Below are 13,982 nucleotides of genomic sequence, written 5' to 3'. Positions count from 1 at the left end.
TTTATTTATTTTTGGTCCATTAACAGACAGATGTAAAGGAAAAACAGAAGAAACTTGTAGAGCAGCTAACAGGACTCATCAGCAGCTCCCCTGGGCCACCTACGCGAAAACTACTAGCAAAAAATCTTGCTGCTCTCTACAGCATTGGAGACACATTTACTGTTTTTCAGACGCTTGACAAGTGTAATGACATCATCAAGAGCAAAGATGATACTGCAGCCTACCTGCCCACGAAACTGTATGTTTAAATTGTTACAGAAAAGGGAATGATTTTTAAGCAAAGGGGTCCTGGGTGTTACAGAAGAATCCGCCCGTATATGTGCATGTTATGTTTACTTATATTTTGCATGCTTAGTTGGAGTTTACATATGCTTGATATAGCAGAGAAAAGAGCAGGATTGAGATTGTGGAGGGCAGGACTCAAAGGTGACACATACATGGCTATCTGAAAGTGAGAAGCTCCTCTAGGGAAGGGAGTATGTTATGTTTCCTCACATGCTTATGTCATGGAGAGGATAACAGTTTATGAAGTAATGCAATGAAGAAATTCCACTGATGAGATTATTGCTGATTGCGCTCAGGTACCCCATGTAAGATGGAACCTGCAGACTGTCAAGCAAGAGCATTACCAAAGTCAAGAGAATTTTAGTCAAATGTTCAAGGTTGTTTTTTTTTTTTTTTCCTGATCAAGCACTGCCTGTTCATGTTCCCCTACTGTGATACACCACATGAGTTTCTCAAACAAAGTCTGTGTACTTGGGGGTGTGTGTACCTTATGTGTAATCCAGTTCGTCTTTATTTATAGGAGCAGTCTCACTGGTAGGGATTTGGTTAATGCCACAAACAACGTATGCTGAAAACGTTTTTAGGACTCACCCACACATACTGCTTCATATGTTCACAGTGTCTAGTGAACCCCAGTTTGGGGTTGCCTTCAGACATTATCATAACAGTAGGTTTTAACGAGAAAATCAGAAATAGTCACCGTTTGGGCAAATACTGTCCTCCTTTTGTTTGAAGCTGTTGCAGCTCGGTGAGGAACTTTTATAAATGGAAAGGGTTTAGTACTATAACATGCTCTGAAATTTGTGCTACCTACTCAAGTGGTAGTCAAGAAGTTTTTTTTACTATATGATTTCAAACTTCTGGTTTTGATTTTTCTGTAGAAGAATTGTGTAGGAGACATGATGGTTAAGGGGTAGGCCGTAAGGAGTTTGTAGCAGATAACTTTGCTAAAAAGTAGTTTACCCAAGAATTCCAGTTTTTAAAAAAAAGGCTTGTTCCTTTGTGATGAAAAAGTGCATGTTTTCGAGAGCTGCTTCTGTGACTGTCCTGGAGCAATTTGTGTATAAAACTGCAGTACAGTCTTACTTAAAATATTCCTAATCTCAAATGGCAGGGCAAAGAAAACATGTATATACCTGTTTATGGATCCAGTTATTTTTACAGTGCTTGTAAATTTTCTTGTGCTGTTGCAATAACTTAATGCATTTTAAGTTCTTAGGCTTGAAAAAAAATATTCAGTATCTGCAAGAATGTGTCAGGATGTATTAAAGGGTAGGGGTTATCTTGCAGTTGCTTGGAAAAGAGGCAGTTTATTGAAACACAAAACCCTGATCTTGCTGAGATTTCAGCATATACTGATCTTCTCCAGAACTGCTCACTCTGTGTGTAGATCCTGTAATAATATCCATTCAAATACATTTGTGTTCTTAGAAGCTAATAACTGTTCTGTTACTTTTTTTTTGTAAACAAAAAAATTATTTGAATGCACAGTGTTAAACAGCCAGTATAACTAGTGGATAATAAATAGATTTTTATTCATCAATGATGATTAAAACTTACATTTCTATTTAAGTGTTTGTCTTCATTTAGATGATACAGACAAAGAGTACACCAATTAATGCCTTTTTTCATAGGGCTGCTGTGGCATGTGTTGGAGCATTTTATGAAAAAATGGGCAGAATGCTGGGTAGTTCTTTTCCAGAAACAGTCAATAATCTTTTAAAGTCTCTGAAAAGTGCAGAGGTAAGTTTCAGATTATTTTATATATGTGGTCTTGATTCCATTTAAACTGAAACGTGCTTTCTCCAAAGGTGTTTGCCAAAATGTCTAGATTGTTTGCTTTCTGTGTAGAAAAATGCAAATCACTTACATAGTATTAAGTTAGGCATGTGCATGTACTTTTACTGCAAAGAGTTTAGAATTGTGTCATATGAATATTATAGTAGTTGCTTCATAGTGACATCAGTAATTAAAATTGTAAAATGGTTGTGTGTACCATTTCTAACCACTGCCTTAGGATTTCTGTTCGGTACCTGGAATAAACCTTCAGTTGTCTAAAAAATGAGTAGCAAACACTGAAGTTTTGCAACAAAGATGTTACTCTGCATGTGAGCAGGATACATTGTAACCTGAAAAAACAGCGCATCATAATATTGAAAGAACGTGTCCTGGGCTGTCAGTGGGTCTGATGTGGCACAAATAGCTCTGTTGGGTTTTTGTTTCTTTCTTTTTTTTTTTTTTTTTTTTTTGACCTCTGTGACAATTTAGAAGGAATACTGGAGTACTGATTATGTGGATCTTGTCCTGGCAGCTGTTTTCTTCAGGTGTGTCATTGTACTTCTGTGATTTGTTTTTTTGGTTTTTTTTTTTGTTTTTTTCTTTTTGGTGTGTGTGTGCCCGTGTTCCTGCCTGTGTGCAGATATAGTAGGAAGCTGTTGACTACCTGGGCTTCCCTGTTTTCTCATATCAGTTGTTTTTACTTTTTTCCCCAGGGTTGCAGCAGATAAATGGTGGGGCAGAACAGAAGCATCTCGTATAGGGCCAGTTTGTTGTATTGCCTGGGCTCATCTTAGTTTACAGGACAACTGAGGCAGTTGTAGTAAAGCTGTACATAGGGCTTACTGCTATAAAACCAGCTATATATCAGTTGTATATGACTTCAGTGAACTACATGATCAACGTTTCCAAAAGTACTCCTGCAAAGAAGCAGGAAAATGCAGAATTGTGCACCTGGTTCTTGATACAAGTACTGTGTTCACATTTTTGCATAAATGTTTTTTTGTGTGTGTGCAGTCTCAGGGCCGCAGTGAAATTCTGATGAGTTTACAGAAAGTCCTAAATGGACTTGGAGGAGCAGCAGCTTCTTGTCACCGTGATATTTATAAGAATGCCCGATCTCTGTTGACAGACAGATCTATGGCTGTACGATGCGCAGTGGCTAAGGTGAGTGTGTTTCTCACTGGTTCTAGAAATTCTTGTGCCTCGACTGTGAAGTACCTGCAGCTGAACTGTGACCTGTTCTTTACGATTGGAAATTTGATAATTACTTGGGCAAGGTAAGTCCTTACTAATTTACACTGAAGCCTCAGACATTTGACTTATTTCATGTAAGTGGAGGTACAGTAATACTGTTTTCCCCACTTTGTAAACAAATATGAGACAGAATATATTAGCTGTGACCCTCAGTGGGAGAGGTTTTTGGTAAAATAGTTCCTTTGTTGTGTTTTCCTTTTGTATTTTTATCTATGTGTTAACCTATTCCATGAGTCTTTTGACTGTTTACTCAGCTGAGTTATTGGGTAAATGGGAGAGTGTGTGTGTGTGAATTTAACTCATATTCATAATAAAATATTTGCTGAATAAACCTGACATTTACACTGATACTTAGATAAAAGGTAAGAATGGTCTCCATTGGTGCTCAGCAAGTCTTTTTTTCCTACAGTGTCTGCTGGAATTACAAAATGAAGCGGTGTTTATGTGGACAGCTGAGCTAGAGAATGTTGCTACGCTGTGCTTTAAAGCTCTGGAAAACTCAAACTATGGTGTGCGAGTTGCAGTGTCAAAGCTTTTGGGGACGGTCATGGCTACAGCACTGATACCAAAACAAGCGACAGGTATAGTCCTGGATTCCACTTCCAAGTGGACAAACTGCACCTTCAGGACCGTGTTACATGACAGCATTGCACAACACATTGTTGTTCCAGTAGATGGAAGCTTGTAGTTGGATTGTTTGGTTTTATACACTCTAGGCTAAAAAGAGTAAGGAGTGCAGAATGCCTGTTGTAGTCACACAAAGAGAGAGCAAAGTATTAAAAATCTGGGAAAAAATGGGGAAAAGTAGCTTATTTTTTACGCACAAAAACAAGCTGTAATCTGAAAGGTTGGCTAGATTTATATTTGCAAGACCATTTTGAATTGAAAAGTGTGGTTTCAAGATCATTGTTCGTATTGGTTAGAGCTTTGGGATTAAAGGATTGCTTTTCTTTTTGCAAAAGTGATGCGACAAAATGTGAAGAGAGCCACGCTTGAGGAGGTCTTGGAGCTCATGGCCACAGGATTTCTGCGAGGAGGATCTGGTTTCCTAAAGAGTGGTGGAGAGATGTTAAAAGTGGGAGGATCTGTCAATAGGGAAGTGCGAGTTGGTGTTACCCAGGTTTGTCATAAGCTGTAATATTTTTTTTTTTTTAATAATGTAACATTTATACATAATTCTAACCCTTTTAGTAGGAAAAACACACACTTGTGTTCTTTCTTTGTTTATGACAAAGAAAAGTTGTAAGTTGTTTAACTTACAAGTCTAATTTGACTCACCTGTTTTGTGAGATGTATGTGTGGTGTCATTCACATAAGCTACTTTCTTCTATTACTGATGTGCAGTAACAATATATTAAAATGTGTGCTGAGGAAAACACATTTGATCAGTGTGGGATTACCTTGCAGGAATATTTGAAAACTTAGTATACTGAAGACTTTAGTTCGCTATTCAAATTTTATTTCTTTTTAGAGAGGACACACGGTTGTCCTCTTGTGTGTGCTGGCTCTCTTTTCAGCTGCTGAGTAAGGTTTGCAGCCCTGGTTTGTTAAACTGTGTTTCTTCTTTCTGTATGTCTGGAGTAGGTGAAACCTGAATATGTAAGCTCCACTTGTCTGATAGAGAAAGGTGGCAGCTGCTTCTCTTCAAATTCAGGCATTCTCACTCTGACATACGTTTCAATATGCTGCAGTAACTTGCCAAACCCAGATTTTTTTGATCGTAGAGTGCTTTTTGAAACCGTTTTATTTTTCTCAGCCTCTTTCAGGTGATCTTCATGAAAATGTCTGATCTTCAGTGTGAATTAGAACATGTTCATGTTGCTGCTGTTACTGACATTGTGTTCTTAAAATTTTTAAAAAGAGACACATTTGGAGCAATGGACTGGGTTTTCTTGCTGGCATCCGAAAAGTATTTTGTGCTTCACAGTATATTTAGCGGTGTAGGAGATAGTCTTAGCAGTGGAAACAGTTTAGCTTCAGTGACAAAGACCTGACTAATGGATTATTCGTCCTGCTTAGCCTCTTTAGGGTTGCTTGTTACTAGCTGATAATGCTGTGGAACAGCATTGCACACGAGTGTAACTGTAGTCTTTAGCCTTCAGTGACTGAATATAGTCTTTTGTTTCAGTTTTAATTGGATCTGTATGTAACTTCTGAATTTGCAGGCCTACGTTGTCTTTGTTACAACATTAGGAGGTCAGTGGTTGGAGCGCAACTTTGCTACATTTTTGTCACATGTGCTTGATCTGGTGTCCCATCCTCGTGCAACTCAAACTCACGTGGACGCAGTTTATTCTCGAAGATGTGTGTCCTTTATCCTGAGAGCAACTGTGGGCAGCTTACTCGGGGAGAAAGCACAGATTGCTGCTGCCAAAGATATATGTCAAGCCATTGGTAAACAAATGAAGGCAGTGGGTGAGAACCAGTTTTCTTTATTTGAAACCTGTTGAAAGTTGCTGTGCTTATGCTGGGTCAGCTATTTCTCAGCTTTCTTCTATTGTGAGTAGTTCTGTTGTTACAGTAAAAGATACTTCAACTGCTTTGTGTTTGAAATACGATATCCAAAATGTAAGTTCTACTTGAAAAGTTATTGTATAAAACTGACGCGTTACACTGTAATGGCTTTTGACATTGTGTTTGCTTAGAATGGAAGTGGGGAAAAAAGTGGGCATTTCCAACCTGTCTTGGGATAAGTTGTATTGAAAGTCATGCAGCATTCTTTACCACCAGTGTTGAAAATCTTGTAGGTCAGCATCTTGCAGGTCCTGATGTATTCCCCCCTAATACCCACACTGATATGCATTGGATTTTACAGGTGACAAATAAAGATGTAAAGTGAAGGCTGGAATTAGAGAAGATAAACGGGGCCCCTTTGCAGAACCTTGCAGAATATATAATCGCTAAAAGACTGATAAAACTGTGTTGGCATTTGTTTCTTAGGAAATGAGTTAATTCAAGCTAGAGATTGAGAAAGTAAACTGGAATTGCACAACAATGCATTTACCAAACATCTGTTTCTTCTCCTTTTCTGCTGCCATCTAATTTGAGTTTAAAGTAACATATGGAGATGGAATTGCTTTTGAAGCTTTTGCAGGTTCTGCTCATAACTCTTTTTTGATAGGGTAGGTATGGAACCTTAAAGGGTTCTGATTACAATAAGTATTACTGCCAGGAAAATAAGTCTATTGGAAATGCTATTTCTGAGATGAAACAGTTGCAGAAATTCTTCCTCCTGACACCTTGTCAAAAGTTGCAGGAAATTCCATTGTGTATTTGAATGGTAGGAAGAACTGCTTCAATTTTTGAGCATTTCTGATGAATTTGATGATAAATTGGAAAGGTTTTTATTTGGTAATAATTGCTTCCCTTCATATAAGGAGGACGATTTTCTGAATTTCTGCTGTAGTAGACATGTAAACATTAAGCTGATACTAAAGTCCCTTTTCTTTGAAGTGGCAGTTGTTGCTTCTGGGATACTGTGTAGGAGAAAGAACATATAGTAGGTTCTATGGACTTATCTTTGGATAACTTTGAGATGATTAAGGTTGTGATTAATTATTTACTAAAGGTTGGATTTTTTTTTTTGCAGTTTTATTCCATATATATGCATGCAAATTTGTATGCAGAGCCTAGATAATGTCAAGATTATATTTTTAGTTGTTGTGTATACATAGATACAATACACACATGCTGCATATGTGTATACTTACTTTTGCTGTGTTATAGTATTAATCTTGGTGCGCTGCCAAGTAACTGCTGGGCATCTGTTTTTCATGATCTTTGGATGATTGTGTTTGGTGGATAGCTGTGAAAGTATCTCTTCAGAACGCATTTGCTTTGCAAGTTCACACTACGACCAAACTTGTGGTTTTGTTTTAATATAGGGCTGATGCCAAAACTAAACTGTATGTTTTCAAGTGTGGTTCAAATGGTAGTTAAGCAAGATACTTTTGTTTTCTTTTCTGCAGAAGCGGTAGTGAATGATGCTAACAGTGAAAATAAATCAGGAGCTGCTGATGTAGCTGCAAGCCAGCATGTAATGGTGTGTGCCCTCCAGGAGCTGGGTAGTCTGGTTCAGAGTCTGAATGCCACTGCATCTCCTCTTATTCAAGAACCCTCTATTGGTATGCAAATAAATTTAAATAGATTAAATGAGACATTTGAGAAATGAATATGAAATATCATTCAATCTAGTTAAATAATAAATTAATGCGTAAGAAACAAATTGATGAAGCTGGCACTCCTCTTAGCTACTCCAGGTAGCTAAGTTTGTCCTGGTGTTTAGTACCCTAACTGTAGTTCAAGTTTGACAAATTATTAAGCAACTGTTTTGATAGAAGTCTGCCTGAAGCTCTTTTTTAGGGTGAGTAAATTTGCAAGGTTGTGATTTTTAGCACTGGTTTGTTTCCGATCATGGTTTTGTAGGAAATGCATTTTTTTTATATATATAAGGTCTGAGATATTTGCTGCTGAAAAGCTGTATTGTCTTCAGGTATCAAATTTTTGTGGGGAAGTTAAGGGTATTTTAACAGGAGGTGAACATGTGGATAGTCCCATTTTAAAAAGCTTGTTATTTTCCTTAAGTTGACTAGGGTTTGTATGGGACTTTCTTCTTGGTTGTTTTAACATCTGAATCTGTTTGTACTGTAGTGTTGCAGTTTCCAGGTTTTTTTCAGTTTGTGGATGCCTGTGTTTTTTTCCAGTAGAAGTACAAGCTCCTTTAGACATTTCCTTATGTGGATTGTTGTCTTGATACATATGGCATTCTCCTCATACTGGTTTTGCTCCAGCTATGGGGTGGGGAAGATTGTGCTCATGTTTATTCCTTCTGGCTGCTATGCCCCATAAAAACAGAGGAGATGGTATCTCAGTGTTGTTTCTGCTAGCTGCTCTGAAGCAAGCAGGTAGAGGTTGTTCACTAGCTACAGAGAAAGCAAGAGATAAGGCAGCAGTGGGGCTTTGAAGTAGGAGTTTGTAAGATTCGAGGTCTGGACTAAGGAAGACGTTGATGTGGAGACAGGTTGAACTGAAGAGCTCACAGTTAGAAAGCAGGATTAGCTAGGCGTGGAGGTTCGGAAACTGTAGAAGGATGGTAACTTGGTGCAGGGGAGACAGCACTGCGTCAGAAACGGAGTACAGCGGTCAGTGACATCTATAGCACGTGCTTGTCTGCAGTGCGAAGCAAAAGCAGAGATCGGTCTTACTGTTGCTCTGTTATTGGCAATCTGTGTAAAAGATGGGCAGATTGTAGGAATCATCTCATCTGGTGCCTGTTCCCTTATATAGGGTTACGGCCTCTTTTCAGTTGTTCAACCAGCAGAAGTCAGTGCTATGACTCTGGAAGCTCCAGCTTTGCTGGTAAAACTTCATGCAGAGCAGCATAATGCTAATAACCCTTCTGTCTTTCCTTAAAGAAAAAGGCAAAGTCACAAAATTCAAGTACTTTGATTCTGACTTCTTCATGTTGCCTGTCTAGTATTGATTCAGTTTACTTGTCTATGTGTATTAAAAAGCACATCATAACTTTAAGGCTGTAAACTCTCTTTTCTGTAGGTCTGTTGGAGACGGTCACTTCAGTTCTTCTTCATCCCAGCATGGCTGCTCGGCTTGCTGCCGCGTGGTGTTTGCGGTGTGTAGCTGTGGCATTGCCCTTTCAGTTGACTCCATTTTTAGACAGATGTGCAGAAAGACTCAACAATCTGAAGACCTCACCTGAAGCTGTTAGTGGCTACAGTTTTGCAATGGCTGCTTTGTTAGGTGGCGTGCATCAGTGTCCCTTAGGTATTCCTCACGCCAAAGGAAAGGTGAGATAGAGTGTTTCATCTGAGTGTACTGAAAGATACCTTTTCTTATCTAGAAGTCATAGCTTTGCAAAATGTGTGACATGGTAATGAGTTAAAGCATTGTTGAAATTGAGTTTATGCCTAGCAAGAGAGAAGTGGCCAGAATGTGTGTTTGTAGTATTTCAGTTGCAGTATTTAGCAGCGTTTTTCCCCTCTCTCTTTCAAATTTGCATTCTTGTTTGGCATGTTCATGAGTAATTGATGAAGAGAATATTACTGTCTGTATTGTCATGTGCAAAACACTAGTCATCTGCATGAAATGTTAGCTGCATTCATTCTTTATGGAAGGTCAAGTTAAATGATTTGAGAATATATGTGGTCTGTAAGGGTGGATGTGTAGCAGTAGCTTGCAGTGGCTTGATTTACAAAAATCCATTGTTTTTTGTCATTGGTGCAGATGGTGGTCAGTATTGCTGAGGATCTGTTACGAACTGCTGCACAAAATAGCAGACTGTCCTTGCAGCGGACTCAAGCTGGGTGGCTTTTACTTGGAGCACTTATGACTTTAGGTTTGTAAAAATGGTTGCTTTTTGTTTTAAAGCTTGTCCAACATTTCTGATTATCCACTGTGGCAAATGGTCTCTACATGTAATCAGTCCAGTATCTAGCATAAGAGTATTTATACCAAGGGAAACAGAGTTATTAGTGCATCTATTTCAGCAGTGTTGTTTATGCTGGGGAGAAGTGAAGTATGAGTGTTTATGTAAGCTGAAGGATAGTGTAAGGTGTCGTACCTAAAAAGAATTTGCTCTGTTTTTAGGAACCCAACCTTTAGTCATTCTAGGAAAAGGGCAAAATTGCCCATAGTTTTCCTTCCTTAATACTGTGATGCAGAAGAAATGGACTGTAAATAAAACATTGTGAGCATTCCAACAAGTTGCACGTGTGCCTCTAGATAGGCAACAGTACTGATTAGAAGCGTTGTCCGTTTAAAAGCCATTCAGCTGCCTTTTAAAAAAGCCAGCCTCATGTTCATATCTGCCATCACAGAAATACCAGAAGCTGTATTTTGAGAGGCTGTAAGTATACTCTTGAATTTTGCAGGAATAGTGAGTTTTTTTGTTTGGTGGTTTTTATACTGGAAAATGTGATGAAGTTTTGATGCGTTCTGCAGCATTTTGATCTCTTGGCAAATACCATTTTGTGTTTCATCTTACATTTCTAAATTGTCTCCTTTTTTTTTTTTTTTGCCAGCTTATTGTCATGTTTTTCTAACAGTGTAGCCCTATTTTGGTTGTCCTTGTCCAATATATTTTTAATGCACTTGCACTAGATCTTCTGGAGCTTTTTCAGAAGTTTTCTTTAAATTTCACTGTTAAACTAGTTACATAATCAGTAACTGTCAGTTATTTTTCTACTCATTTTATGAGCAAGTTAGGATAGGCTACATAGCTTGCCTTCAAAATAGTAATATAAAAAAAATTAGAAGTCAGAATAAAAAGATAGTAGAAAGACAGTTGGCAGTGGTTACATATTACATGACAATGTATAGAATTGCCAATTTCGTATTTTTAGTACTGATACCATCAGGCTTACCTATACTATTTATTTGCCACACTTTCAACCTATAAACGAGAAAGATTTTCCGATGGTTTTCGTTGTTCAAGTAGGGAGATAAAGAAGAGAAGTGAAATAAGAGAAGCACAGCTTAAAGAGCAAAAGCCTTAATGGCAGATTTTTCACACTTAGTTTTAAGTACAAATTTTTATTATACAGTCACTTTATTTTTTTGCATAGGTCCTTCTGTTGTACGGTATCATCTGCCTAAGATGTTGCTGCTCTGGCGAAATGTGTTTCCACGTTCTCTGAAGGAGTTGGAAGCGGAGAAGGCGAGAGGAGATTCTTTTACCTGGCAGGTAACGCTGGAAGGCCGTGCTGGAGCTCTGTGTGGTAAGAATTTCAAACTTTGAGATTACAAGTGCGCAGTAAACCAAAACATGATCCCAAATATGACAGAGAGAACTCTCGTAACTTCCCTGCTTTCTTTGAGAATGAGTAAGATGTGTCAGATTTTCATCAGTGTGAGCTGGTTTTGGCATACAGTTTTATGAACGTCACACAGTCTTTGAATAAACATTTTAAATTGCTGCGTTTTTGATATTCTCTGTGTTTTGCTCATGCTTGTTTCAGTAAAATTTTTGTTTAAACTATTTTGTTATTAGCTATGAGAAGTTTTGTTGCTCACTGTCCTGAGCTCCTTACTGAGGATGTGATCAGGAAATTGATGACACCCATAGAATGTGCCATGACAATGATGTCGCAGTAAGTAGGCAGCTTTTGCTCTTTGTTCACTTTTGTCTTTTCCAGGACCTGAAATACTAGAACTAACTTGTTTTAATTCATATTCTGACCTAATACTGCAGTGTGTCTGCTTGTCCATATTGGAAAAAACTTTTATGAACATTGTGTTTATAGTCATTAGCTTTGTAAAAGTATTTTGTTGCATGGCCTGTGTTGAAGGGCCTGCTGTTGTAAAGTTTGTTAACAGAGTTTTGGATTTGCAGTTTGGTGAGCTTTTGAATTCATGGTTTGCTTAACCTTGTGCAAGAAATGAGAAAACTAAGATACTGGTATAGATTTTAATCAATAAACATTCCTGTTATGAAGTCTACCAATGAAAAGACTTTGAACGTTTTAGAGAATAAAAATAAAAACACAGTTTTGGGTTGGGTCAAAGATAGGTATTTTTTCTGAGGAGGTGCATGTCTCCAATTTACAGCAGTGTGGGTGGGTGGGGTTTTTTTGTTTGTTTGTTTTTTTAAAGAGTTTGCTGAGTACAATTACCTCCAAAAATGTATCAATAGTTTGAGCAATGCTGCTCAGAGTAGTTCTCTGAACACTATTTTCTTGTCTTAGCTAGAAACGTATCTTGTGAAAAGAAGTCTGAAAATACTGTATTTTCAGTAACTGCAATATTTCTGGCTGTCTCTGTCTTTTTTGATTCTATAGCATTCCATCAGTAATTAAAGCCCATGGAGCTCATCTCAAAGCTAGTGCAGCTATGGTCCGTTTAAGACTTTATGATATATTGGCTTTGTTACCTCCAAAGACATATGAAGGTACATATATTTTAAACAATTTTTATTAAAGATTCTGCTTACTCTTTTTGGTGTATTTTTGGTGCTTGCCTTTGCAGCAGATATAAAATTCAAAATAGAGTAATAGGAATCTCCGTTACCGTTCTGTTTATAGGATTGAGAGGTATGGAGATCATGTTCTGAAATCCAATTTAGGTGTTTTATGTCATTGTTACTTAAAAGATAGAGTATGTAATTTATTAGTGTACTCAAAGCGCAGATGTGAGAGTGAAAATTTAGGTTTGGTTTCTGGTGGTTTCTTTTTTTTAACATGATGTGATCTATTAGACAGATTTATGCTGTTATTAAATTGCCACGCACTGTCACTTGATCTGACAGATTAGTTTTTTGCGTTTTGTTTGTTTGTTTTTTGTTAATTCATTAAATTTACATGATCATGTGGATGAGTGCATTTTTGCAAAATATGGATTGTCATCCTGGAAGGGATGGTGTGATCTGTTGTTTAGAGTGTTGATCTGGGAATTGGGAACCCAGAATTCTGTTTGAAGACTTACTCTCAACTCTGGTTTTGTCAGGTTTGCTTCTCTCTTTGCTACCTGTAAAATCGAGGTAATGGTAGTGCTTTAATTTGTAACATCTCATCTTTAGCTGAATTGTTTTGGAGAAGAAGCAGCAATGGTTCTTTTTAATGTCCATCCTTTTAGGATCATTTAATGCGCTGCTTCGAGAGTTGGTAGCAGAATTTACCTTGACAGACAACTCTGCTAACACAACCACATCACTCTTGAGGTCTCTTTGTCATTATGATGATAGTGTTCTTCTTGGCTCTTGGCTGCAGGAAACAGATCATAAGTCAATTGAAGACCAGGTAATAAAAAAACAGAATAGCGAATTATCTGCACTATCTGTCTGTGTGATGTGTGTGTGGGGGTAAGCCGCCTAAAGCTGAAGCTTCAGGCATTGTTCTTAGTCTTATTTCAGAGGTTTATTAGGTGTAAGTCCTTCCATCTACAGTGTACCATTTTGTTTAAAAACTGCCTACAGCTGAGCTATGAGTAGTGCATGCAATTTATATGGTTGTGGTAGTGAACTAACCTGATTTCTTTAAAACAAAAGCACACTCCCACCCCCCTGCCTGATCTTCCTAGTCTAGCAATTGTTCTCATGTATTTTTTTGAACGAGGAGAAATGTAAGTTCCACTTAACATGTTTTATGATGAAACTGCTGTCAAAGTATCAGTATTGCAAATGGTGTTATAGCAAAACAAGATTTAACTGATTTTATAGCTGTAGCATGAAATCTTAGATTTCGTTTGGGAGTGTTGACACAATTTTGTTGGCATTATAAGGAATTTGCCATACTTCTAAAAAAGTGAATCTTTGAAACATAGGAATTAAAAATGTTTTAAAAAAGGAAACAAGTATTGCTATGAGGTCTCTCAATAAAATTTTTCAGATCAACTAGGAATGTTGATCCAGTTATCATTTTTGATGTGATCCTTGGAGAAGAAATGTAGTATATGGAACATTTTGTTAATGTTAAATAGTTTAGGATAATATCTGGTTATAGCCTCCTTTTTGCTTTCCAAATTTGTGATGACTAGGAAGGGTCTGGCCTCCTCTTTTCAAGCCTTTTACCCTCATATATTTCTGGATTTCATGACATAGAGAAAAATTGGTTGTCCGTTTGGGTATACCCAACAACCTGTCTCTGTCTACATAATTCTGCTCTGATTTTTCATTTCTCAGGGAACTGTATGTATTCCCTAGACAAGTAACTGTT

At 37.6% G+C, this 13,982-nt stretch overlaps 1 protein-coding gene across 3 annotated transcripts in view; it reads left to right on the top strand.

Moving 5' to 3' along the window:
- HEATR5B (HEAT repeat containing 5B) overlaps positions 1-13,982 on the top strand; it is a 59,408-nt gene that overhangs the window by 3,405 nt on the left and 42,021 nt on the right. For all 3 annotated transcript variants that reach the window (XM_075412697.1, XM_075412698.1, XM_075412699.1), the window contains exons 3-15: positions 27-238; positions 1,920-2,028; positions 3,079-3,228; positions 3,728-3,899; positions 4,281-4,438; positions 5,484-5,733; positions 7,287-7,442; positions 8,872-9,122; positions 9,559-9,670; positions 10,899-11,051; positions 11,324-11,423; positions 12,111-12,220; positions 12,904-13,067. In XM_075412697.1, coding sequence (XP_075268812.1) covers positions 27-238; positions 1,920-2,028; positions 3,079-3,228; positions 3,728-3,899; positions 4,281-4,438; positions 5,484-5,733; positions 7,287-7,442; positions 8,872-9,122; positions 9,559-9,670; positions 10,899-11,051; positions 11,324-11,423; positions 12,111-12,220; positions 12,904-13,067 — 2,097 coding nt within the window. The remainder of the gene's footprint in view (positions 1-26; positions 239-1,919; positions 2,029-3,078; positions 3,229-3,727; positions 3,900-4,280; positions 4,439-5,483; positions 5,734-7,286; positions 7,443-8,871; positions 9,123-9,558; positions 9,671-10,898; positions 11,052-11,323; positions 11,424-12,110; positions 12,221-12,903; positions 13,068-13,982) is intronic.

This window comes from Opisthocomus hoazin, chromosome 2 (assembly GCF_030867145.1).
Source record: "Opisthocomus hoazin isolate bOpiHoa1 chromosome 2, bOpiHoa1.hap1, whole genome shotgun sequence".
In the NCBI taxonomy this organism is placed as follows: Eukaryota; Metazoa; Chordata; class Aves; order Opisthocomiformes; family Opisthocomidae; genus Opisthocomus; species Opisthocomus hoazin.
Note: the sequence above shows the minus strand (reverse complement) of the source record. Positions and strands in the feature narration are given on the sequence as shown.